Source organism: Platalea leucorodia (genome assembly GCF_965183815.1).
Source record: "Platalea leucorodia genome assembly, chromosome: 2".
NCBI classification, from domain to species: Eukaryota; Metazoa; Chordata; class Aves; order Pelecaniformes; family Threskiornithidae; genus Platalea; species Platalea leucorodia.
This window is the reverse complement of record NC_138824.1, coordinates 75,162,234-75,190,030: the sequence shown is the minus strand read 5'-3', so window position 1 is coordinate 75,190,030 and position 27,797 is coordinate 75,162,234. Positions and strand designations below refer to the sequence as shown.

The 27,797-nt window shown below is 42.2% G+C and overlaps 1 protein-coding gene across 1 annotated transcript; it reads right to left on the bottom strand.

Annotated features, from left to right (window-relative positions):
* Nucleotides 1–665: 665 nt before the first annotated feature.
* LOC309587007 (granulocyte-macrophage colony-stimulating factor receptor subunit alpha-like) lies at nt 666–27,797 on the bottom strand. Its single transcript, XM_082304842.1, has 12 exons — nt 27,708–27,797; nt 17,383–17,500; nt 17,074–17,210; nt 15,962–16,082; nt 14,224–14,353; nt 13,956–14,131; nt 12,664–12,794; nt 6,843–6,881; nt 5,734–5,863; nt 4,992–5,085; nt 4,268–4,349; nt 666–1,521 (listed from the first exon to the last, which is right to left on the bottom strand). Exons 2-12 carry the CDS (start codon nt 17,423–17,425, stop codon nt 1,453–1,455), a joined length of 1,152 nt encoding a protein of 383 aa, XP_082160968.1. The 5' UTR covers nt 17,426–17,500; nt 27,708–27,797; the 3' UTR covers nt 666–1,452.

Here is a 27,797-nt window from a genome sequence, read left to right as displayed (position 1 = left end):
GTGCAGGCAGGTCATTTGATGTTGACCTTGCTGATCAACCTGCTGTTCTGGTTGTGTAATTATATTAATTTTGGAGGGTAGGGGAAGAGGTTTTTGTCTAGATAAATACATTGCTTAGGTTTATTTTCTATCGGAGGAAGAGATAATGATGGAATACCTCCCATAACCTCCCTGCGAGCGTATGGTGGCCCTAGCTTTGTGAGGAAGCACCAAACATGACAGTTACTTCAGCAGCCCCTGAAAGGGGGCTTTCTCCCTTCCCTCCAGAACTAGGTTTTTAACCAGAAGAAATAGGAAAAGAAATCAATGCAAGTGTGGGTGTGGGGTTTTTTTAAGTGGAACTGCAATTTACCTATGCTGTGTGTTCAGCATGTACTACTTGGTGTTCATTTTTTTAGTATACGGCTTCCCTTAGTTGTGCAGCAGCAATTTTCAATGTGTGATTATGCAGTGTGGGAACATGAGGCAAACAATAAATGAGACTTTTAAAAAAAGCATTTGTTTTCTGCCTTATTGAAGCACTTGGTGAAATGTATTTATTTTGAAAACAGGAAAACATCTAGCATTTGTAAAGAAAATACTGGCATCTAAAGCCTATATTATTTTAAAAAGGCATTGAAAATAGGGCTTGCACACTTAGAAGGGAATAAAAATGCATTGGTGTGAGGGAATAGTCACATCTAAAATCCAGTTATTAATCTTATTACAGATTTAATTCCAATTCTCACAACTGTTACTGGATTTTTTTTGAAGACTTAAATGCTATATGTGCGTTAAGTCCATACTAATATTGCAGAGGTTCACATTTGCATTGGCAGTACTGAGCTAATGAAATGGCTGGCTGGCAGCCGAACATTCATAGTTACTTTTGGCAAGTGTTGTTTTACTTCCCATTTTCTGTTTTGCATGAAGTTTGTTGAATATACTGAGGCAGTTTGGTATTGCAGGGTTGAAGGGCAGTTTTAAACACATTTTGAATAGTTTCCACTTCAGAAAACACTCTGGGTATATAAAAATTATAAGCTGGGAAAACTAGCTACTGTGGCATTCTCAAGCAGTCCTACCATTCTATAGGAAATCTTATATTCAGAGGAAAGAAGCATCATAACAATAAAGATGGGAATTAATAACAAGTTTCTTCTGTGTTGTGGGTGAGAGGCCTTGTCTCGCATGGTGAAGACAATCTCAACAGGGTTAAGCAAGTCTTCACAGTAGGTGTTTGCAGAAAAGCTTGGCTGCCAGGTATTGTGTTTTTGAAAAAAGGGAAAAGAATAAATTTTACTGATTGTTCTCCACTTTTTTCCCCTGCTCCATTTTAGTTGGATTTTTATGGGACAAATAGTTTTATAGGTGATGGTATTCACTTATAGTCAGTGCTTTGAAGTAGTTGTCAGGAGGATCCATGATTTTCTTTCATGTTGGGGAATCCAAGTGTGTTTTCTTCTTGGAAAGTTAGGCCATCTCTTCAACCATAGTTATTTCCTCAGTAGGACTTTTTTTTGGTAGATTTACGTGTTCTGTCTAAAGAGAAAGAAAATTCTGTAACATGCAATAAGCTACAGAGTCACTGTTGGTCAGAGAACATTTCTAAATGTTAGATACACCAGTACCAAATGCACCTCGTCTTGCTACTTTTAATACCTAAGAAATGCTTGCAAAGCAGGAGAAAACAGTTAAGGATTGTTTGACTTTTAACATGTATGATCAGTGCTAGCTATTTGTCAGCTGAAGGAAAAGGAATAAAAGTCGATTTAAATGCTGGACAATCTTAACTGAAACAATAGAAGAAATTTATTCAGTAAGTATTGCCCGAGTTTTCCATGTGTAGGCATTAACTAGACTTAGAGAAAATATTTTGGTTGCTATCATGAGGTTTTACGTTGGTTAACCTAGAGTTCTACAAGAGTGGAAGTTGCTGGGTAAGATCATAGTACTGATACAGGGCTTGGGGCTTAAAATATTGAGGGGAGATAAATTTGATTTTTAAAAAAGTAGGAGGGATAGTACTGGAAAAAGTAAAAAAAAAAAAAGGGCAAGGTAAAAAAAAGCAAGCTTGCTGTCATTGAGGGTGTGTTGCAGAACATGGAACCAAAAGGTGTTGGGGATTTTGTCTAGGAGATCTGTGGGCTTGGTAAGCACTGCAGGGCTTCATGGTCACGGTGTTTTACGCTACTCAGCCATTCACCGAGGAAAGCAATGCATCTGCACACAGAATGTCTCTCGCAAGTTCTTGGAATGTATTTAATTCAGGAAAAGAGGAAAACGAAGTATTAAAAGTGTCATTCTGAGTGAGGGTGAGGAAAGCATTTGGGGTGAGAATGACCAAAAAGTGAAGGAAGAGGAGTAAAATAAAATGGGTTAGAGGAATGCAAGGTGTCTGATGAACTGAGTGAATTGGTTGATAGGATCTTACCCACAGCAAACAGGAAAACTGGCAGTTCTTGAACACGAGCGTTAAGGGTACAAGTGCAAACTCAGTGCAGAAAGGTTAGGGTTGTAAACCATGAGGTTTTTCAGTGATCGAAGGAAAAGTTGTCTTGTGAAACAGGAAATATAATGAGAAAATGTGAAAGGTTGAGTGAGTAGAGACAAAATGAGGGAATGCAAGCTTTAAAAATGTGTGGGCGTTTAAGAAGGGTATAATGGGTTCAATGCAGGTCATAAATATATTAGCACTAAATGCCAGGAAGAGATAATCCTGGTATTCAGTAGAGAAGGAGAGCTCTCCCGAGGTAACCTATTTGTGCTTTATTATCCACTTTGAAGAATTACAGCATTCAATCAGTGTTAGATACCTGAGTGTGGAGAGAAAAGGTAAAATAAAACCAGGCTTTAAGACTAGATTAAAATGGGCAAAGAAGAGTCTAGAAACTGTTTAGACACGTCAGACTTATGAATTACTTTCACGGTGCCTGTTGACAGGTATGAGGCAACCGGAGCTGAGGGCTTCACTTGAACTTTGACAATTACTGCTGATAAGTTGCTGCCTGCGTGGAAGTGCCTGTGCCACCATTTACAAAACCACATCCACAAAGGCTTATGGGTTGTAGTGGAGTGGTTTGAGTAATTCCAGTAGCATATGCACAGGAATAATTCGATAGACTATGGACTGCTGCTCTGTAGCCTTAGTTCTGGCAGCCTGATATGAAGTATCAGGTATTTATGACTTAAGACAGATGAAGAAACTCATCCAAGTTACATTGCTACCTGCCTTTCTATTAAAGCCAAAGATGGTAGGATCCAAGACAAATAAGTTAGGACAATGTGCTGGTATACAGTTACCAAAACTGGGAAGTTTTAGTAATAATAGCTTTGAGGATTCTTTGTAAAGGATTGATGGAAAACTTCTGTGTCACTTTTGAAAGCCTCATTGAAAAGGGTGGTGCTGGTCACTGAAACATTGTAGGCAATAAACAACTAGCCTGATTTATTGACTTACAAGTACCTCTTTGCTTTAGGCAGTTGATATAAAGCATTCCCTCACTATGCAGACACTGTGCAAACTGCTCTTCAAATGGACGAATGAGCAGAGAAGCATGAATGGTTTGAAGCCTGGTTGTCATGACATGTGAAGAAAGACTGGAAGAGTTAGTTGCTGTTGACAGTGTGCAAGTGTGTAAGATGCTGTAAACAGGAAAGGAATAACGATAAGATGTAATGGATTTTAAGTGCAGTAAAACAGGCTATTAAAACAGCTTTCTAAAAATAAAGATAATTAAACATTGCAATAGACTGCATAATGATGCTATAGAATTTCGATTGAACGCAATTTGCACAAAACATCAAAATTGTCACAACTAATCCCATGTTGAAGTAAAGAGGAAGGCTTGTTAAGCTGGTGAGACTCCAGCCCTGCTTTTCATGATTCAATGCAACAGGGTTTTTTTACATGCGTATAGGTCAGACTTATAAAATATATATTCACATTGTATTATGATCATTGATATTTGGAAGTGCTAATGGCAAATGCTTTCTCTCTTAGGTTATTTTCAAAGTAACCGAGCAAAGCTGCTACACACAGAAATTACTGGTCTCAGTAAAAGTGGTAACTGGTCTTAAAATACGGCTACAAATACATACAGGATAATCACTAGTCTCAGTGCTGGCATAGAGCATTTCTAGTTTCAAAACAGCATACTTTGCATGGGAGCAAATTAGTTTTTAATGGACCAAATTTAACTCTCATCTTTATGTACCAATTATTCTAGTCTTTGACCTATTGTGGTTTATAGTTAACAAATTCGACTGAATTGAAAAGAAAGCATACCTGGATATCTTCATCAGTTGATGCATTAAATTTGTCTCTTGGCTGCGGAATGGGAGAAAATATGCTTTTGAAACTGCAGTACCTTTGGGTAGAAAATGGGATTGTGAAGAAATTAAAAATACTGGTAATATAACTTACACAAACATTTTGTGTTGTACCTTAAGGACATTTTTTACTTTCAAGATTGAATAGCTATTGCTCTACAAATCACTAAGTGAGAAGGAAAATATTTTGAATGTGGACTGGTGGGTAACTATCTTATCACCTGGATAACTAAAATTTATTTTGTGACAAGAGTCACAGTAAATACTTTATTAAACAATTACTTTCAATAAATCACATGACATAACTTTCTTCCACCGCTAAGTGAGAAGTTTTAGCAAAATAGTGACACGTTCACTTGTCCTCATTCCCTCTTGTCTGGTATTGTATGAAGCCAATGGCTTCAAAGCAATGTGCATGTTAAATGCTTAAAAGTAAGAACAGAAATGTTTTTGCGGGATCTAGTGGAATCAATCACTTACTTACTAACTTTAACATCCTTTCCCTCTTTTTCACCTGTCATGGTTTTGCATGTCAAAGTGGCATCCAGAACAATACTGGTAATAATACTTTATGACATAAATAATTTGATTATTAAAGCTTGCAGGTAGGAGATAGGAGGAATGTGTTTCATAGAACTAATACTATATCAATAGTTTCTACATCAATAAGGTCGATTTACCTTTTGAAAAGACAATATTGGATCAGTGCCACTGAGATTGTTCCAAGTGCTATCAGAAATAAAATCACAAAAATAAAGTAATCTTTCCCTTGACCTGAAACATCCAAGAGAGAAAAATATCTTAGCATGCTAAAAAGCTACCTTTGTGACTGCCAGTAATGAATGCAAATTTCACCCAATTTTTCAAATAATCTGAAGGATTTCAACTTGAGTTCTTACAGAACCTTGTCAAAAAGTTCAGGTATGCTTGATGCATTTAAAACCATTTTGAACATTTAAAATGTAGAGAAAAAAAAATCTAGAGAAGGAGAAACAGTGTCACAGTATGAAAAACAGAGCAAAAGTGGTGGAACTGTAAAAAGAGTGTTGAGAAAAGGGTGAAAAGGAAGATGCGGAAGGAAGAGGATTATATTCATGGCAAAAACTTAAAGAACTGAAAGGTAGCCTCAGCACTGCAAACTGATGACAAGACTGGGTCTGCCTCAGCCTGTTCCTGTAGTCCTGATGTCTGAGAAACTGCTGCCTTCACAATCCCAACTAATCAAAGGCTGGTATCAGCCTCCATTGCCACAGTACTGAAGCATCTCCTCCACATTAATAATTTCTACCTGGTTGCTTCCATGTCATTGGGAAAGAATTAGGATTTTATTTATAACTGTGAGTATGAGGAAAAAAGGGAGACAAACATGGTAATACTGGGAAAAAAAAGAATCTATATTAAAATAATATTTCACAGTCTTACCAAACTCGATGGGTCCACTCCATTCCCCCCAGTCTGAGCTTACAAGACAGTTTTTTCCACGTGCTCTGATTTTCAGAATGTATTTTTTTTTCTCATTGTAATTTTGGAATTCATATCTGTTGTTCCGTACCTAAAATCAAAGCAATCAGACTGTGCATTTCACCCCGTAGGCAAATATAAATAAAATTTGGGGTTTAGTTTCCTGATACAGTTTCTATAAAGAAACTAACTTGTATGATTTTGTAAGTATATAGTAGTTGAATGTTCTTCTCCCCAAATTTAAAACTGTGATAAATTAGTTCTTCCTGCCACTGAATCTTTGTTTTTTGAAGTTTAAAGTTGGATTTTGAAGTTTATTGGGTGTTTAATTTAATTAGATTTATTATGCTTTAAGGACATTTTTTTCCCTGTCCTTGTTTATGGATCCTAAAAAAAAACAGAAGGACAGAAAGCTGAAACTGGAGAAGCACCCTGTAAATTCACCTTGGTAACCTTTACGGCAATTAATCATGCAAATATTCCCTGGATGGTGTCTGTCTTTTTGCTAAACAGACTTAATGTTTCTGAGACAATCCAATAACAGGTATCTATCATCTGGCCTCACGATACTTTATACAAAGTCTGGAATCTGCCAAGCCTAAGATGCTTCCAGGGCTGAAAGGACCACTCATTTGTCAGGGGAAGACCAACAGTGTGTATTGGAATCCCAATTAACTTTCACAGACTTTGAAGATCTCAGCATTCCCTCTGTCTAGCTGTCCTGAACTACAGTGGTATTTTTCCACCAACAGAGAGAAGAAAGAAAATGTTTCCAATTGTATTAAGCAAAATGTCACAACTGTCTTAATCAAAATCTATTTGTGTGATAAATGGAAAGTATGAAATTTTGTGAAATTCATGGAAGATTTTGCCTAGTGTAAGCTACCCCATCCAAAAGTGATATATTAAGAAGTTTCCACATAAAGATACCACAGGAACATATCTTCCTGAATTCTTATTGCTATATTGATACAAAAACTATCGTTCTAGAAGTAACTATATTGTATATAATGGTATTTATATGCTTAAGTGGGCAAAAGCACAAATTTGTGTAGGACAAGAATACTTACCATTACAAGATGATCCTTTTTCTCTTGTTTGGGCTCATCCTGCAAACCAAAGACAAATATTCATTTTTATTATTTTCTTGTCAAATAATCAAATATTTATCCCTCTTTTGTTCTCATTTTCTTGCTTATAAAGTTCATAAGTAATTTTAAACTGAAAAATCAATTGGATATTCTGCTCCAGTAATGTCCCAGAATATAGCACTTTATTCAGAGTTTTGGCTTCCTCCATTTCATTTTAGAAAAGGAAGGAAACATGAATTATTTATTAGTGGTTGTGAGCAACTGTATTTGCCTCTAAGGGCATATTTACACTGTGCATTCTCAACCAGCAGAAATATATTCAAATTACACAAGCAATCAAATCATCCTCCAAACACAGCAGATCTGGAAGCTGTGATTTCTCAATAGTTTGATAACATGGGGCATAAAACTGATGTGAACAGCAAATTTACCCTCCTTCCAGTCCGAGTCTCTGTTAGACATCTGAGTGATCCATACTCAGGGGCTTTCCCCAAAGTGCTGTGGAGAGGTACTTACGCATTCTGTACAATCAAAATTTAATTAACTAGAATCAAACATTGACCTGGATCAAAGAACCTGAAAATTTTGAAAAAAGGATAGGTTCAAAAATGAGTGAACAAAATCAACAGCAGTGATTTTAGCAAAGATCCCAGAAAACATTAAAAAGCTGAGGCCCTGGAAACATCTACCACATGTAATGTCAAAAGGATGGCTAGCACGATAGAAAAGTCAGAAAGTTGTTATTGGAAGGAACGTCTCATTTCAGAAAATTCACCTGTCATGTATGTTGTGTTATAAAGTATCATAGAATCATAGAATCATAGAACACCAGGTTGGAAGGCACCTCAAGGATCATCTGGTCCAACCTTTCTAGGCAAGAACACAGTCTAGACGAGATGTCCCAGCACCATGTCCAGCTGAGTCTTGAACGTGTACAGCGTAGCGGAGTCAGCCACTTCCCTGGGGAGATTATTCCAATGGTTGACTGTTCTCATTGTGAAAAATTTTCCTCTCGTGTCCAATTGGAATCTCCCTGGGAGTAACTTGTACCCGTTACCCCTTGTCCTCACCATGTGACTCCTTGTAAAAAGGGAGTCTCCATCTTCTTTGTAGCTCCCCTTTAAGTACTGGTACATGAGATCACCTCTAAGCCTCCTTTTCTCAAGGCTGAACAAGCCCAGCTCTCTCAGCCTGTCCTCATACAGCAGGCTTCCCAGACCCCTGATCATCTTGGTGGCCCTTCTCTGGACCCCCTCCAGCCTGTCCACATCTTTTTTGTAGAGCGGGGACCAGAACTGTACACAGTGTTCCAGGTGTGGCCTGACAAACGCTGAGTAGAGAGGGATAATGACTCCTTTATCTCTGCTGGCAATGCCCTTTTTGATGCAACCCAGCATCCTATCGACCTTCTTGGCTGCAGCAGCACACTGCTCACTCATGTTGAGCTTCCTGTCCACCAGGACCCCCAGGTCCCTTTCCCCGGAGCTGCTCTCCAGCCAGGTGGTTCCCAGTCTGTGCTGCACTCCTGGATTCTGTTTTCCCAGGTGCAAGACCTTACACTTGTCCTTGTTAAACTTCATGAGGTTCTTGTTAGCCCACTCTTCCAGCCTATCCAGATCTTCCTGCAGGGTGGCTCTCCCTTCCAGAGTGTGCACTTCCCCACTCAGTTTGGTGTCATCTGCAAACTTCGTCAGGCTACACTTGATCCCGTTATCCAGATCACTTATGAAGATATTGAATAGTGTTGGGCCTAATATTGATCCCTGGTGGACCCCACTTGTGATGGATTGCCAGTTTGAAAAAGAGCCATTTACCACCACCCTTTGGGTGCGGCCCGTCAGCCAATTCCTCACCCACCACACAGACCACTTGTCTAGGCCATAGCGCATCAATTTCTCCAGGAGGAGGCCATGGAGAACCCTATTGAAAGCCTTGGAGAAGTCCAGCTAGACAATGTTGACCGCTCGCCCCATGTCAACCAAGCAGGTCACTTTATCATAGACGGCCACCAGATTTGTCAGCACGATCTGCCTTTTATGAAGCCGTGTTGGCTTTTCCCAGTCACATGCTTCATTTGACTCGTGATGGCCCCCAGGAGGATCCGTTCCATAACTTTCCCGGGGATTGAGGTAAGACTGATGGGCCTATAATTACCCAGATCCTCCCTTGAGCCCTTCTTGTAGATAGGGGTAACATTCACCTGCCTCCAGTCCTCTGGGACATCCCCCGATCTCCACGACTTCTCAAAGATTATGGAGAGTGGCCGCAATGACATCAGCCAGCTGTCTCAACACCCTCATGTGGGGGGCATCAGGGCTCATTGATTTGTAGGGGCCAAGTTCCTGTAATAATTCACATACTAACTCCTCCTTCACTGATGGTGGGTCTATGTTTGGATCATCCTGGATTTTCGTTCCCAACGCCTGCGACCCAACAGTGTTGGTGAAGACAGAGGTGAAGAAAGTGTTGAGAACCTCTGCCTTTTCAGCATTGTTGGTGACTGATTCACCTCTGCTGTTTAACACTGGGCCTATGTTTTCCTTCTGTTTCTGCTTGCAATTTACATACCTGAAGAACCCTTTCTTGCTATTTTTGACATCTCTGGCCAGTTCCAATTCAAGCTGAGCTTTTGCTTTTCTAACTGCATCTCTGCACACTCTGACAATGCCCTTGTAGTTCTCAAAGGATAATCTTCCACTTCTCCATCTCTGGTATGCATCTCTTTTGGTGTTAAGCGGACCCAGGAGCTCGTGGTTGACCCAAGGGGGCCTCTTGCTCTATGTATTTCCCTGTCTTTTATAGGGGATGAACTGCTTTTGTGCTTTCAAGAGAGCATTCTTGAAGAACTCCCAGCACTCACTAGCTCCTTTATCCTCCATGGAAGCATCCCACGGAATCCCTCCCAGCTGAGCTCTGAGGAAGCTGAAGTTTGCTCTTCTAAAATCTAGAACCCTTGTCTTGGTGCTAACCTTCACCATGCTCAGCCAGATCCCGAACTCCACAATGTTGTGATCACTAAAGCCAAGGTTGTTACTGACCGAGATATTACAAAGCAGGTTTTCTTTGTTTGTGAATAACAGGTGCAGCAGCGCCTCCTTCCCGATTGGCACATCTAACATTTGTAAGAGGAAACAGTCCTCTACGCACTCCAGGAACTTGATGGATGACATGCGAGCTGCTGTGTTGTATTTCCAGCAAATGTCTGGGTAGTTGAAGTCACCCATGAGAACCAGGTTCTGTTGACCAGAAGCTTGCTTTAGTGTCCCAAATATTGCTTCATCAGCTTTATCATCATGGTTTGGAGGTCAGTAGTAGATGCCCACGGTAAGGTCCTGCTTGGAGACGACCCCTCTGATTTTAACCCAGAGGCATTCAATAGAGAACTCACAATCACTGTAGTTGACTTCAATACATTCGAGTTTTTCCTTAATATAGAGTGTGACTCCTCCACCTCTTCTTCCCTGCCTGTCTTTGCGAAACAACCTATAACCGTCCATCATGATTCCCCAGTCATGTGAGTTGTCGCACCATGTCTCAGTTACTCCTATGATATCATAACCTTCTGACTGGGCACGGAGCTCCAGTTCCTCCTATTTGTTTCCCAGACTGTGTGCATTTTTATACATACACTTGAGGTGGTTGCTCTTCTGGTTCACATCTTGGGAGACAGCTAAGGAACATTTGTCGCCACTCTGGTTGGCCTGACTTACTCCCCAGTTGGATGTGATGGCATGAGCATTTCTGTTTTGGACCCCACCCCCCAAGTCCTTCAGTTTAAAGCCTGCCTCACCAAGTTAGCCAGCCTGTTGCTGAAGATTCCCTTGCCCCTTCTAGACAGGTGGATTCCATCCCTCCCTAGCATGTTATAGTCATTGAAGAATGCCTCATTGTTGTACAAGCCAAACCCCTCACGACGGCACCAGCCACATAGCCAGGAGTTGATATGCATTATGCGCCTATTTCTGGCTACCCCCTTCCCTCAAACTGGCAAGATGGAAGAAAAGATAACTTGGGCACCAATGTTTTTCACTTGCACCCCCAGGGCTTAAAAGTCTTCCTTGATTTTACCCAGGTTTCAGCTTTCAGTGTTGTTCATGCCTACATGAAACACTAACAATGGATAGTAGACCAGTATTTCCCCATTACTCATTGTCAGCTGAGCTCTTTCAATTTAGGACGTGATGGAAGTCATCAGCCTTTGCTGTGAACAGGGAGGGTGCAAATGAGTTGCCTGAAACTTAGATGTATAGTGCCATTTTAGCTACTACGGAGTATCCTGCCTTGCCTCTGATGGCCCCTCCCAAAAGGCGTGAGTTATATCTGCCATCTCCATGTTAGGTACCTCTGGTACCTCCAGTACCTACAGCACCTTAAGGGGCATGACGCACCTACTGCTCAGCTGCACGGAGCCCTAGGTGTGCATTGACTGTTACGGGATATCTGTGCTCCTTTGCAGACACCTACATTAAGGTGTCTCAGTCTGTGAGATGAATGTCACACCTCGTGAGCTGTGGCTGGGAAATGGGGTAGATAGGAAGTCCTAATTTGTCACGGCACAGACGTTATCCACGTGTGGAAATCATGTAATGGTGAAACAGGTATCCCAGGGATGGGAGGAAGAACGGTATTTCTTGCCTCCTTGTCAAATTCAGGGACTCAAAGAATTTTCCTGCCCTTTGTCCTAAGGGGTGTTAAAATCAGGTCCTTTAGGCTCTGAGATCTGTGGAGGAGGATTTGATACCTCAGCCTCTCTGTTCTGTCGTACTTGGTGGAAACCAGACATACCTCAGCTATGGTAAAATGACATGCTCTGTGTTGCCCTGCACTTTTCCTGTGGTCACTATGGTAAATCGGTAGTTCTCTGCTTATAGTGTAGGAGAAATCCCAGCTCACTTTTGGTACAATCATGTTTACATCTGAGATAGATAGCCATCTTAGGTTCCTCTCTTATAGCAAATGGAAAGAAAGAAGGACTTTAAGGACATGATTTGTCTGTCACCTACTTTGGAAAGAGATGGGTAACACCGCATCTGACTGCAGAGAGAGTAGAAGGTAACTCACTGAAAAGCAAACGCATCCATTGCGGATGCCTACCCTGGGCCTGAGTGAACTTTCCCCTGAGTTGCTGGTATTTAATTTTTCAGAGGAGTGGTTTTTATTTCAGCACTGGTTTCAAACTGGAGGTTTTGGCAGATGCTGTGTAGACAGGCAGGTGTCAGGTTGGCTGAACTGGGCTCCAGGGGAAGGACGGCATCTAAGGGAAGGCTGCCAAAGGGCAACAGACAGCAGAAGAGGTGGTGGAGGAGAGGTGTGGAGGCTGCGAGGGGCAAAACAGTCCCACATGTTGAAATTGAGGGGCAGTTGTGAGCTATCCAGCATCTGCAAAATGCCATCAGCGTGGCTGAAGCCGAGGTACCCTGGGAAGCAGGGCAAGCATGAGGGACTCTGGCCTGGGCTGGAGGCTGTCGCCCAGTCCAAGGCCTCATTGCAGATCACAGGCTGCCATCACACGGTCATCTCTGTGAGATGTGCTCATGCAGGAGAGCATCTCAGGTGCTCTCCCAGTCTTTGGACAGAGACGCCTCATAGCATTTCCCTGCTCTTCTCTGCTTTTCTGCTTTGCACTCTTGTGAGTTTGAAATAAGGACATAAGTAGTAGGATGTGAGACCAGCAGGGCCGGAGGAGGAGGACACTACAGCTTATGAGAGAGAAGTTAATAAATAAAGGAAACAGAAGTTTGCACATTATAGATATATGTGTACATATGGTGCCAAATACAAACCAAGAAACTGTTTTTACCTTATTTTGTATCCTAATTTCATACTGAAAACAGTTCACGTTTTCCACATGACTTGTAAGGGGTGGTTGCCATGTAATTATGCAATCTTTAGTACAAATGACAGTGACATTTAATGGAGGAGTGAGTATTTCTGGAAAAAAAATGAAATAATTAATGTAGACATGGTCAGTAATCAGCTACAACTCATGTGCTTATAGCAAAGTACATGGGAAGTTGAGGCAACTGATGTACAGCTGTGTGCTACTGATGTTAACAAATGTTATCTGGTAAACAGGAGTAAAATACAGTAGCAAAACTTGGGAATATAGCACTTCAGTTGTTGGACATCTGAAGTAACTGAAGTTCATGCAAAAAAAGTATGAAGAATTTTACGTAATTCAGTAGTACAACCATCACAGTGCCATTTTCTTCTACATCTAAATTTCATATTGACAATACAAGTCTCCACAGGAAAAAAGATGGAGGTAGTGTGGTCGTATTCAGTTGGAAGACCAAGTCATCGGAATTTCAGTGGCTACAATAGAGTTGAATAGGTGTGACCTAAGGGTCTAACCGCTATAGTCAGCAGAGACCTCATCAGTAGTGCCCACAATGTCTGCAAAGCTGTTTGGCGTACCATGGAGCAGGAGTGCTCGGCTGAATAGCTCTGGGCTTTACAGCCTGCATCACCTGCAGGCAGGACTTAGTCTCACACTGTGCATTTCAGACCACGTAGGACACCCAGGAGGACCCTGGTCTCTCACAGGTCCTGGGCCACATCTGCAAGCCTTGTGGGTGCCTCAAGTGTCTGAGGGTGTCTCAAATGGCACTAGAGGCATGTTTTTAGGCAAGTGAATCCTGTCCCAGATCTCTATCGGAGCTTACACACCTGGCTCACACATAGGTACCCACATATTTAACTAACACAGTCTTAATTTGCAAGCTGAACCCTCCCTCTGGTTTTAGCACACGTAGCTCTTGTGGCTCTCAGAGAGGTGTGGAATTAAGGGATGACAAAATGAGCCCATCAGAAAGGTGTCCTTGAAAGTTTAACCAATGCATTTCATCATTTGGATCCCATAGATATGTTCACACCACTTATCTGAGCCATTATTTCAGGCTGCCTCTGCCTTTGCTTGTTTTAGTTAATTTTTGGAACTATATTCTGTCAGCTATCAGGAGCGAAGTCTGTCCTGCAGTGGAGGATCCTGTGATGGCCACAGACTTTGTTTTATTCTTCATTTCTCTTCAGAGAAAAATTTCCCACTTATTCTATAAAACAGTAGGAAAATAAAATTGTTCACTTACTTACCAATTTTATACAGTTGAATGTACTCATCATAGAGCTGGATCAGGGAGTCTTTGCTAGACCCGTTCACAAGGAAGTAAGATTTTTCAGTCACTATCCTCACATTTTTGAAGCTACATCCCGTGTTTCTGCCATTTTCATCTTTAATGTAAAGCTCACACTCCATTGCATCATCACCTCTGTATATAGCAAGATATTTTAGTTAAACGTGGGCAGCGTGATGCGTTGAATGAGAATTCAGAATTCGCTAGACTCAAGCAGACCTACTTACTTCGAGTTCCGCCAGTAGAGAAAATACTGGGTATCTCCTGGAGCATCCCTGCCTGCCTGCCAAGTGCAGTTCATGAGGGAAATGTTATAAATCACACAGGAGAAATTTTCAATGGCCGACCCATTCATGCCTGCAAACACAGGAATATCTGTGGTGAGGAAAAATTGTGTGACTGCTCCAAGCTGGAGGATCTTGGCACACACTTAGCTATGTTAGACACCTGCAACTCCAGCTGGTTATTGTGTGGGTTAGGCATGACAACTGAGAGAAAGCTGGACTCTCACCCTATTTTGACTACCTCTGAACTGCAGTCACACAGGTAAAGGAAGGCACATTGCCTTTTAACATCGTACTTGGTGCTACAGAGAGAAGTATTTCTCCTTTTACAATTAATGCCCAGGAATCCACTCCTGAAGTGTTTACACACAGCATTTAAAAAGCTAAAAGTCTTTTAAAAGTAAGGTGGGGCTTTTTTCTGCCCTCTGATCAAATAGCCTCCTAGCTAGAGCTTTCCACCCTGACGTGGGCGACAGCGACTTGATCTCTTCCTTTTCTGGAGCACACTGAAGTGGGAACCTTGTTTCTTTGGAAGCTGCCTTGTGGCTGGGCTGTGTAGGCATGCTCAGCCTCGTTCTCTCTTCTCCTTCAGCCAATTTCCTGCTTCTTTCTGTGGTGTGCCCCAACTTCAGTGAAAGGGTGGAAGCTTCCTCTCCTGCTGCCTCCAGCCCCCTCCAGCCCCCAGTACTGAGGACACCCTTGTGGAAGCAGGGGGGGGATTCCCCTGGGGATTCTGCATGCTTGGAGGCTAGGGCCAGCTGGGGAGGAACACCAAAAGCAAAAGGTTTTAGGAAGCAGTGTGTCCTGGCCGGTATTTTGAGGGTCACCGTGAGAGAGTTTCCTCTGTCAAGTCCCCAGGAAGAGATGAGTAGGGAGTGTTTTCTCTGCTCAGACAGGAGCAAGCTGCTAATCTTATCACCTCTGTCAAGTCTGAAATACACCAGTTATGCACAGCTGTGTGACTGAGCAATTTTAGTGGAGAACTCTGAGTTCAGAAGGAAGGGGAAAAAGGGATGTAAAAACTTCAGGTTTGGAATTATGAACGTAGGATCTGCCTAAATCCCACTGTGCTTAATTCCCACACAGGGCAGACTCAGAATATCTTTGTAAACAGTTGCCTCAACTCAATGGGTGCACAGCAACCAAGAGAACCCGTGTGTATGTGTGTGTGCATGCACGTGCACACCAGGGCCAGATTAGGAGATTGCTGCATTCAGTTTCCCCCTTGTTGCTTATCACCGGCATTTCTTCTCCTCTTCTCCTCCCATTTTATGGGTTTTACTGATCCCCAGACTGTGCCTTTAGCTATCTCTGTGGTCTGACTCCTGACAAACTCACCAATGGCCCAGCAGAAAAGCATTTAATAAAGAAACGAGCGCTTAATTTGTAATAGTCAGAACAGTTATTTGAAACCGCCCTTAAACCACTGTAATTTAGTGGCATTTTGGAGCCCTAGTATGAAAGAGAGTAATGCAATTGCTGATAGATTTGTAGCAATGCATCTCTTGCAGAATTGTGGAAACATTCTTCACCGAGCAAATAATTTTAGCAGATCTGCAAAAAATCATTTTTAATAGAAATTAAAGCAGTTACCTACCGTGTAAGGAATCGTTTTCTAAGGCAATGTTTACCTATAAAAGATTGCAAATGGAGAAAACCTTACCCAGACCATAGACCTTACCTCCAGGAATGAAGTTGCAGTTTTGTGAGATGTTTGTGTTTGGCACTTCAATGGTGAAGAATACACCTTTGTGCAGAGGCAGGTGTTGTTCCTCTGAAACACTGCATAGTAGCCTATTCACCTGAAAAAGAACATGTTGATGGTTTATTTCTCTGTTTTTCCTCTGGTGGTGTTCGATGATGCTGGCTATGGAAGTGCAACTCAGAAACTCAATTTGTAGGGCCAAAATCTTGTGTGTATATGTATGTGGTTTAGGTTTAAGTGCTAACTTTCTCCTTTACCACTTGAGGGTGATGTAGAATGGAGCTGGGTGATCAAAAGCATAACTACACAAAAAGCTTTGCAGCTGAGGAGTTGGATGCTACACTAGTGTGCAACTATTAGAGAAGGCTAATAATACCCCAGTGGTGTAACAGAAGATGGTTAATAAATGGGGGAACCACAATGGAATTTAGTCAAGGATTAAGCAAAATAGAAGTCCTCATCTGACCTCCCCAGGGGTCAGACAGGTGTCTAAGGCATTATAATCTTCAATAAAGATGTGATGTGCTTTTGTAATATGCATTTCTAATTAAGGCATCTGCTTTGCTAGGCTAAATAGGCCGTTTCTAGCTTTCTTTCTGTCAAGCTTCCTACTTTTCTCTTTGGATAATGTGGGCCTGTAACATAACCTGAGCTACAGGCATCATCCAATTTACTGGGAAACAAGTGAAGAACTTGAGATAACGAAAATCCATGGCAATGTTTGGGGAATTCTTTATTTGAAGGGTCTCTTGCTCTGTCTCTCTAAATTCTCTTAGTCTCACAGCCCTTTTTTTCAGCAGCTACATCCCTATTGATGATTCAATGTAGGCACAGTTCAGGCTATCGCCTCCTTTCCACTTTGGTGCCAGAACTTCAGTTCTGTGGTATGCACAGGATGCTCCTCTTGCAGTAAATGCACCTTGGCATTGGTGACGGCTTTCCACAGCCCCTAACAGATCCAGCTGTAGACTGCAAACAATCACTGATCAGATTTTACCTGCAACTGATTCATTTTTTCAAAGTAAGTGAAATTGATAAAAGGTAAAGAAAAAGGTGCAATTATTTATCTTAACAAATAGCAAGTTTACCTCTTGCGATACTCTTCCTGTGTCCCTGCCCATGACAGTACATTTGTACTTAGAGAAATTCTTGCTGCTCTCCCAGGACAGTTCCATTTTTCTCCAATTCATTGTCACATTCGTAATAGGTGATTCTTGTGCTTCTGCTGAAAATGTTACAGAATAAGTTCAGTAAGTATATGCTATTGTTTTTTGTTGAATGCAGAGGATAGTATCTGTCAGGCTTAAGATGAAAATTGCCAAATTAATTGCAAATATCTCTGATAAATGAAGAATTAAACCCTGTTTCTCATATTATATCTGCGAAAACATACTTACACCCCGTACACTGGATATCAGCATGCAAGGGTTGGAATAGCATCATACACCACCAAATCATGCAAATGAATCCAAGACTGTCAAACATCTTTTCTTCTCTGGAAAGAGAGAGTGAAGCCTTCAGGGGAAGAAAAAAAAAAACAAGAAAAGAAGAAAAAAGAAAAGTGATGCCCAAGTGTACATTTGTTTTTGCAAAGCTTCGTTTTTTTTCATGGGGAGAGGCAAAGATGCTGTCTAATTCACCCCTAGAACACATTATTTAGAAAAGCCAAGCAGAGGGTGTGCTTCAGAACTTCTGGCAGGCACCTCTTCTTTGAAAGAACTGAGTAGGCTCACTGTTGTCAATTACAACACAGCAGTTTGGGATAGAGAGCCCATAGACTCTTGCTGTGATACATATGCTCACTGTATTCGGTGCAGAGACCATGACTTAGGATTACTGTTGTCCCACATATCTATCCTAACCATACCATCAGAAAGTCAGGTTTTCTTGCTTTCTGATCCTGTGCACATTACTGCAGATTTCCCTATGCAGTGTTCCAGTTTCTGCTGCAAAGTGAGCATTCAGACTGGCTTTCAACCATTTGTTGAAGGCACCTTTTGGGAAACGGATGGTTTGGCTTTTGGTTGTGTCAGGGTGTGGATGACTCACTTCTCCATGAGTGCTCTGTTGAAGCCAGCATCACCACCAGGCATGTTCAGAGCCTATACTTGCTCCTGCCAGCATGTCTTAGATGTGCATGGAAAACGTCCCTGAGATCTGAACTGTCTAAGCAAAGCAGGAAGAGAAAGGTCTCAATCTCCATCAGGTTTTAGCAGGAATTAAATGCTGACCTGCTTGCTTACCTTTTCTTGGCTATGGCAAATCTACAGTCTTGCTTGAAAGGCTTTTGGGTCTGATTTCAAGATTTCACATAGTAAGGCATTAATAGCCCTTAAAATAACGTTTAGAGCAACGCCCTGAATCACTTCTCGTTCTTTTCCTGGAGGCGACAATCAAAGCTGACTGCAGACAGACTGTTGGTTTTCTATATGTTATCTATCAATTTCAGTGCTATTTTCTATTGTCTTTTCTCCTTTTCTTTTCTCACCACAGATCAGCTAAGAACAGCTTTCCATTCAGAAAAGTACCTTAGGAGCTGAAATTTTGATGGGCCTTTCCAAAGGCCATTTGGCACTGGATAACCCCTGGATTCAGCTGCTTTTTCATTGTCCTGAATATCCCAAATAGCAGCATTTATCGTAAACTTGATGACACCTCTGCCAGCTCCTGACCAACCTGAATGAATTTTTCATTTTTATATGTGGTCTCTCACTTCTCACCTCTTTTCACAGAAAGCTGAATATACTAAAGAATCCCAGTTGTTAAGTGTAGTTTGCTGTATCTCACTATTAAATAAGATACTTTTTTTATGCTTTCTTTGTAATTATTTGTTTTGGGTCCAGAATTGTTGAATCTTACTGTGGACATTATTAAGCTTTGAAGATGTCTGCTCTGTAATCAAAATATGATGCTAGCTCATAGAATATGTCCATAATAATTTTAAACTAATATAACTACAGCGATGCACAATTGAGCTTGGGCTATAAAATCTACTTGAGAGGATAGGAAAAAAATGCTAAACCTGCTTAGAGCTATTTTAGAGAATGTGACTCTCAAGTCTTCAAGTACAGTTCATTTGAACAAAGATTTACATAATTGCAAACGGTGTACACCTTCATTCTTGGTATTCTGGTCCTCTGCACCTACAGCTTGCTTTCTGTAAGTTGTGAACATTTTCTAGAACTTACTTCTGTCTTTGTGTCTTTTTCAGTCTAATTTCCCGAAATGAGATAGTATATGCTAATGAACCTTTTCAACGAGGAATGCTACAAAAGACGAGATATTTTCAGTGTTTCTTTCCCCTCTTGACTTGCCTCCATTATGTCTTGATAATGAGACAGACCTATTAGCGTACCTGTGCATATCCTGTGTGGGATGAATTTTGATATTAAGACATCTAAAAGTAACTACAAGTCGGTATTTACATAAGCACAAGTTGTTTAAGCTCCCGTTATAGTCAATGGAGATCTGGTTGAATTCCATTCACTGCTTCTGGTACACATAAATAATTTCTCACTATTTGTTTTAAAGCCTTTGACTATTGCTATATAGAAGTCTTATTGACCTTTTTAGCATCTTCCTATTTTTTATACATTTGATTTTCTGTTTCCCTCTGCCGAGTTTATTTGGTTTGGAAGTATTTTCCGAAAGGCAGTTTTTTAAGCAGCAACCAAATCTTACACCTGGACAGGTTTCTTTTGCCTACTTTTTTCTTTTCTTGTCTCTCACAGGGTGTGTGAATATTGTCTCTGGTGAAGCAGTATATAGACCATGTGTAGGAGGCTATGCCTCCCTTTCCAGGCTGCGTGCATGTAGGAGAGGGCTGGCGCTGCTGAATGGTTCAAGAAGGTAGTTCATGGCTGTGCTTTCATGTGTTGTCCTTCTCTAGCTTAAGAAACACTTGGTTCTGGCTGGGCTGGAGTTAACTTTCCCCAGAGCAGCCTACATAGTGCTGTGCTTTGTATTCATAGCTAGAACGGTGTAGCTAGAAGTTATGCCACCACTGAGTGCTGCCATACCAGACACGTTGGAACTCCAGTATAAACTGGAGTTAAAGGCAGCCAAGTGGTATGCTACAATTGCTATTGCCAATGTGTTTTTCACAATTCCTTTGGCAGCAAAGTGCAGGCCACAGTTTGCTTTCACATGGAGGGGTGTCCAATACACCTGGGATCAACTACCCCAGGAGTGGAAGCACAGTCCTACCATTTGTCATGGACTGATCTAAACTGCACTGGAACAGGGTGATGCCCCTGAACATCTGTGATACACCAAAACCACCACTGTGTAGGGCAACAAAGCAGAAGTGTTTGAGAAGGGAAAAAGAATAAAATTCGGATCCTTCTGAAAGCTTGTTTTGCCATAAAAAGAAGCAAGGTCAAAGGACTTGCACAGGAGATCCAGCCCTTGGGAGTGAAATGGCAGGATGAATATTGTCACATCCGTAAGGACGTGATCAAGAAGATAAGTGCTATGTCCCCACCAGGTAACAAGAAAGAAATGCAAGCTTTCCTAGGCCTTGTGGGATTCTGGAGAATGCATATTCCAGGTTATAGTCAGCTTGTGAGCCCTCTCTATTGAGTGAGCCAAAAGAAGAACTATTTTGAGCGGGGGTCTTAGCAACAGCAAGCCTCTGAGCAGATCAAATAGGAGACAGCTTGTGTGGTAGCTGTTGGGCCAATCTGTACAGGACCAGCTGAGCAAATTGTGCTCTGCACTGCAGCTGGGGAGCATGGCATCACCTGGAGCCTCTGGCAGAAAACACCAGGTGAGACTCGAGGTTGACCTCTAGAGTTTTGGGGTATAGAGGACTGGAAGCCTGCTACACCCTGACTGAAAAAGAGATACTAGCAGCATATGAAGGGGTTTGAGCTGCTTCAGAAGTTGTTGGTACAGAAGCACAGCTCCTCATGGCACAGCAATTGCCTGTACTACACTGGATGTTTAAAAGAAACATCCCCTCTACACATTATGCCACTGATGCAACATGGAGTAATTGGCTAGCGTTGATCATACAACACGATCAAATGGAGAACCCCAACCACCCAGGAATCCTAGAAGAGATCGTGGACTGGCCAGAAGGTAGAGATTTTGGAGCATTGACTTAGGAAGTGACTTGTGCTCAAGAGGCACCGCCATATAAGTTATCAGAAGATGAAAGGCATTATGCTCCGTTAACCGATGGATCCTATCGTGTTGTAGGAAACCATCGGAAGTGGAAAGCTACTGTGTGGAGTCCCACACAACAAGTCATTGAAGGAGAAAGTGAATCAAATCAGTTTGCAGAAGTGAAAGCCATCCAGCGGGCCCTAGAGATTGCTGAACAAGAAAAGTGGCCAGTATGCTATCTCCATACTGACTCATGGATGGTGGCAAATGCCCTATGAGAGTGGCTACAACAGTGGAAGCAGACCAATTGGCAGTGCAGAGATAAACCCATCTGAGCTGCTGCATTGTGGCAGGACATCACTGCCTGGGTAGAAAACATTGCTCTAAAGGTACATCATGTAGACTCTCATATGTTCAAGAACCACACCACTAAGAACATTGAAACAATGAACAGGTAGACAAGACTGCCAAAATTGAAGTGGCTCAGGTGGATGTGGACTGGGAGCATAATGGCGAGCTATTTGTAGCTCGATGGGCCTATGAAATGTTGGGACATCTAGGGAGAGTTGCAACATACAGATGGGCTTGTGATCAAGGGATGGACCTGACCATGGTGCCCATCATGCAGGTCACCCACGAATGTGAAAAATTTGACACACTCAAGTAAGCCATGTGAGTAAAGCCTTCCTGGAATAGAGGGTGGTGGCTGGGTTTTTGATGTGGCAAGGCCTGGCAAATTGACTATGTTGGGACACTGCCACGAACCTGCCAAGGCAAGTGTTACATACCATGATGGAAGCAGCTACCAGGTGGCTAGAAACATACCTGTAAACCATGCCACTGCCTGAAACACCATCTTAGGCCTTCAAAGGCAAGTTTTATGGCAACATGGTAGCCCAGAAAGAATTGAGTCAGACAATGGGACTCATTTCCTAAACAACCTCATAGACTCCTTGGCTGAGAAACACAGCATTGATTGCGTGTATCACATCCCCTATCACCCACAAGCCTCCGGAAAAATTGGATAGTATAATGGGCTGTTAAAGACTATGCTGAGAACATTGGGCACTGGGACATGGAAGCATTGGGATTTAAATTTAGCAGAAGCCACCAGAGGATCTGCTAACTGTCCTGGTCCTGCCCAAACAAAGGCCCTGCATACCGTGGGAGGAGATAAGGTCCCTGTAGTGCACATAGGGAAGTTGCTGGGGAAGGCAGTGTGTGTTCTTCCTCCTCAGGAAAAGGTAAACCCATTAGTAAGATTGTCTTTTCTCAGGGACCTGGGTGTACTTGGTGGGTAATGCAGAAGGATGGGGAGATCCAGTGTGTACCTCAAGGAGATTTAACCTTGAGGAAACATAATCCATGATGTGAATTGTATGCTGTAGGAAGTAACATAGCAGCAACTACCTCAAACAACAGTGACCTTCGCAAGGAACCTGTGAGCACAGCGATGAACCAAACCATGCTGGTGTTGGCGCCCAGCAATCAAACATGCTACTTCCCCTGTCCTGAGCGACGACCTTGACAGATGGGCCAAAGTCTTAGCCTGTTCTTATGGACATTTTGGGGAGTGACAGAGGCCCATGGAATGGGGAAATAATATCTAGCTATTTGTTAAGGGACAGGGGATATTAATTAATGAGAATGTATAAATTTGTATGTTAGATATAAAGGTGCTTTAAGTATGTAGTGTAAGTGTTGGTAAGAGGGGGTTTCAGGAACGAAAATGAGATACAATGGGATGGTCAGAAGACATGTGAATGTATCAAAGAATGTGGGACCTGAGCATGATAAAAATGGTATGGAATAAGGGGTGGAGATTGCATTGGGTCTGGCTGGGATGGAGTTAGCTTTCCCCAGAGCAGCCTATATAATGCTGTGCTTTGTATTTGTAGGTAGAACAGTGTTGATAACACACCTATGTTTTGGCTGTTGCCGAGCGGTGCTCGCACAGCGTCAAGGCTGTCTCTCCCACCCCACCCCACCCACCCCACAAAGGCCAGTAGTCTGGGGGTGGGCAAGAGGTTGGGAGGGGACACAAATGGGACAGCTGACCCAAACAGACCAAAGGGATGTTCCATACCATATGATGTCGTGCTCAGCAATAAAAGCTGGGAGAAAGGAGGAGCGGGTGGGAGAAGACATTTGTTACAAAGCTTCTGAAGCAACTGCTGTGCGTATTGAGGCTCTCCTTCCCAGGGAGTGGCTGGATAACACTGCTGATGGGAAGTAGAGAATAAAGAAGAGGAGGAGTGAGAGAGCAGCTTGGTGGGCACCTGGCAGCCAGCCCACTAGAGTATTTTTTTCCTGTTTGTTATCATAAATGGCTCTACACTTTTCAGACTAGATTAACTCCCTCTGTTTTTAGAGGTTTACATCCCTCACCCCAGAACAGTCCAATTTTGCTTCTTGCAGTGCCAGAAACTGAGGAGTCAGATGTTACAGACCACTGTAGGAAATTTAAATTACTAAGGAAGTATGAGTACCTGCAAAGGGTGACTCCACATTCATTCCTGTGGCGTGGAGCTCTGAGCAGAGCTAGTCAAACACTGGCATCAACTTTTGTCAAGCATATCTGTGTCTTAGGTACCATTTTCCTTTTCTCAGAGGAAGTTAAAACTCTTTGGAAGAGACATCTCTACTCCCAGCATTTGTTTTTCTGGTTTTTTTCGACATGATGAAGCAACACTGGTTAATGTTTTTTTTTCTTTTAGTATTTCCTAGTAGTGTAACTTCCTAGTAGCAATTTTCTTGACTGCAGGTATTTCTAAGGTTAATTCTAAGACAGTGAGGTAAATTCTTACAAACTCAGGAAAAAGAGAAACATGGTAATATTTTATTACTTGTCAGTCCTTCTATATTGATTTTCATGATCATTTCAGAGTGCTGATTCCAGATTGACTCCATTTGTGGTGAAAGCAAAAACCCAGACAGACCATCCAAGCAAGGTGGAGAGTTGAATATTTCCAGGAGGTGCCTCACATTTCATGGAAATTGGCTTGATGTGACCCATCCATCACGGCGTCCAACAATCAAGCCAGGACAGGACATCATGTCAGGGTTGCAGCAGAGTGAGATTCTTCACTGTAGCCTGGTTCTTCTCTGCTTATCTCTTGCAGCATCGGTCTTTTTTTTGTAAATCATCATGCTACAGTAAGGATGTGGCCACAGCTGCTGGGAAGTGATACTGAAGAATCTTAAGCACAAACAGTATGGCAGACTGGATGAGAAATTCTATGTGAGATATTGATCTCAACAGTTATTTCCACTTTCCCATGCTCTCTGTGATCTCTCCAGTAATGCACATAGGAACCTTGAGACGTCTTGTCCTTCTAGTCTGCCCCTTTCCATATAACCATGTTTTTCTTCATTTTGTGCCTTCTGTTCAGTCACTCTTAACACTTTCTCCGTCCTTTTCTCATCCCACATTCCTTTTTAGGCACTTATTTTCTTACTCTCTGGCAACTGTCTGCTCACCTTTCCTTTATATGCTTCATTCTTCTTGTCATCTCCCTCTGTCTGCTCTGATGACTCCTCTGCTTTCAAAATCTTCCTCAGGTTTCCTACACATGACAGCAGCCCCATGCTGCAAGCAGTGTCCACGTTTTCTCATGGAAATACTTGTCTGGAGCACTGCTGAAGGAGTTGTCTGCAGCCCTGCCTGCTTAGAGGAGTGTTTGCTTGGAACCATTGCCTCCAGGCTCTGGATGTGTCATTGGGCTTGCAGTGGGAATAGCAGGGCCTGTAAGTGTTCACTTTCCTCATAAGAAACGACCATTTCCATTGACCACAGCACTAAGGCAGTTTGCTTCTCAAAGGATTTGTGTTTCATGGTTAACTGACTTTTAAAACAAATTACATGAGAATGAATTAGTGTTGGCTTGTGCTTATGTTCTCTCTATTGCCCCAGCTGAAAGTGCTAACACATAGCCAGGTCCCTTGGCTTTTCTCTGGCCTGCAGGCAGGTTAAGAGATATAGGAGCTCTGGTGAGCCCTAAGCCATTTGCCTGACCCATCCATACCTTCTGGCCAGTGGCCGAGCAAATGGCTCCAGCATCATGTCTGTAGGAGCTCTGAGGCTCCAGGACGCCCACCTTCTCCCAGACTGGTCTTTTGCAGAAAGTTATGGTAAAACTCCCTCTGCTCTGAACAGACCTCAGTATTGAAGGTGTCAGAAGGAACACATACTTATGTCAAACTGGTTGGGAGTGTTATTCGGAGGATCAGACCGGAAGGGTCTCATATATATTCTTATATAAGTGGTATTTCCTCATATTTCATTAGTATAAGAGAAAATATAGAATCTATTATTAGGATGAAAACCCCCATCCTTAACTCTATGCTTGTTTCTGCTTTGCTTCTTTCCTTTTTCTCTCCTGGCCAGCCTCACAAGTGTCTTGACTTCTTAGCATGTGTCTACCCTGCTATGTAGGGGAGGGCTCCAGAGAGGACTCAAGCACCTGGTTTCCCCACTCCTCAATTCTTAGCTCACTCCCTATCTCTCTCCAAGACAGGTTTGCTATAAATCTAATATATCTACCTAAGCTATGTGAATATGAGCCAGCCAGTGGTACTTGGCCTTGGAGCTTTCTTTTATTTAGAGGTACATGCATAGCCTGTATGTTTAAATTTTTCACTAGCAAAATCTTATCAAGGAAAACATTGCTAAACTTACTTATTATCTAATGTTACCAGATGTATGATGTGTCTTAATCAGCGGTAGTGATCATATCCCTGGTAAGTTGGATGCTAGCAAACATGAGTCTCTTTGGCCTTTTGTAGCAAGACATGGTCAAACTCAATCTGCTCTAGAATGACCTCAGTATCAATGTGTCGGAAGGAAAATACAGTCACATTTAAAAGCCGTGGTATGCCTATAGCAGTTTTTACAGAAAGCATCCATTAAATACTGACTTAAGCACTTTCAGTTCTTACCCTCATAGTCTGTATAGCCTATTGTCTTGGCTCTTAGGCTGTGAGTGCAAGATATTACCAGAAAATGTCACCTGCGACCAAGGTTCCTTGGTTCTAATTCCCAGCTTTGCCAGTGACTTTATTTTCTTGAGTGTCGTTGGGAAAGTTGCTCCTGCCCATGACACACTTCCAGAAATGAAAATTTGAATTTTAGTCATAGAGTGATGTGAGGATAAACTGATGCTTATGCATTGCAAACAAACTGATGCTTATACATTTTGGACATACGGAGAGTACCATACACTTGCTAAGCATCCCAGGAGGCATAGAAATAGGAACAAAAACCTTACAATGCATACCAGGCAATGAAATATTCCTCTCAAATTGCTGCCTAAATGCAACTTCCCTAGAATCAGTTCAGTCTTTAGATCAATATTTTGATTTCTGTAGATGATAAACTGGAAGAAGTGGTGGATATACCACTATTGCGCTTCAGAGGGACCTGGACAGGCTAGAGAAATGGGCTGACAAGAATCTCATGAAATTCAGCAAAAAGGGAAGTGCTGAGTCCTGCACCTGGGGAGGAACTGCCCCTGGCACCAGCACAAGCTGAGGACGACCTGCTGGAAAGCAGCTTTGCAGAGAAAGCCCTGGAATCCTGGTGGACAACAAGCTAACCATCAGCCAGCAATGTGCCCTTGAAGAAAAAAGGCCAAAAGCATCCCGGACTGCATTAGGCAGAGCATTGCCAGCATGTTGAGGGACGTGAACCTTCCCCTCTGCTCAGCACTGGTGAAGCCAGACCTGGAGTGCAGGTCCAGTTCTGGGATCCCCAGTACAAGAAAGATATAGAGCTACTGGAGAGAGTCCAGCAAAGAGCCACAAAGATGTTTAAGGGCTCTGACATATGAGAAGAGGCTGAGAAAGTTAGGACTGTTCAGCCTGGAAAGATAAAGGCTCAGGGAGATCTTATCCATGTGTATAAATACCCAACTGTGGGGAATAAGGAAGATGGAGCAAGACTCATCTCAGTGGTGTCCAGTGACTGGACAAGAGGCAATGGGCAAAAACTGAAATAATGGAAATTCAATTTAAACACAAGAAAACACTTTTTGCTGTGAGGGTAGTCAACCACTGGAACAGGTTTTCCAGGGAGGTTGTGGAGTCTCCAATGTCAGAGATTCTCAAACTTAACTGGACAAAGCCCTGGGCAACTTGCTGTAGCTGACCCTGCTCTGTGCAAGGGGTGGGACAGAACAATCTCCAGAAGTGCCTTCCAGCCTCCACCATCCCAAGATTCTATGATTTACTTTTTTTCAAGAAATAGAAATCCACATATTTCTAGTTAGATTAATTTATAGAAAGGGTACAAAAAATAACATTTCTTTCAGTTATTGCAAAATAGATGTCAGATAACAAATGTCAAATAGCACAACAGTCATCATAGACATTTCATAGTCTTCCTTGAATCTTGCAGAAATCTTAAGAAATTTTATATATACACAGATTTACATTTTTAATCAAATAGGCTAAACCATCACCAAAATTTTGCCTAGACTTTCTCAAGCAGGAAGCTAATCCAGATTTTGTACATTTGCTAGTATAACTGTATCTAACTTAAGTCTTGGCAAACATTTGTATTCTGCACAAAATCTTCTGTGGCACAAGAAAATCAATAGACAACATAGAGACATACCTTCTCTTGAAAAAACCCTCCTCCTTTATCTTGTTTGATTTTGGATCACAGCAGCAAGGACACTTGAACCTCTAGCTGTGGTCACGCAGG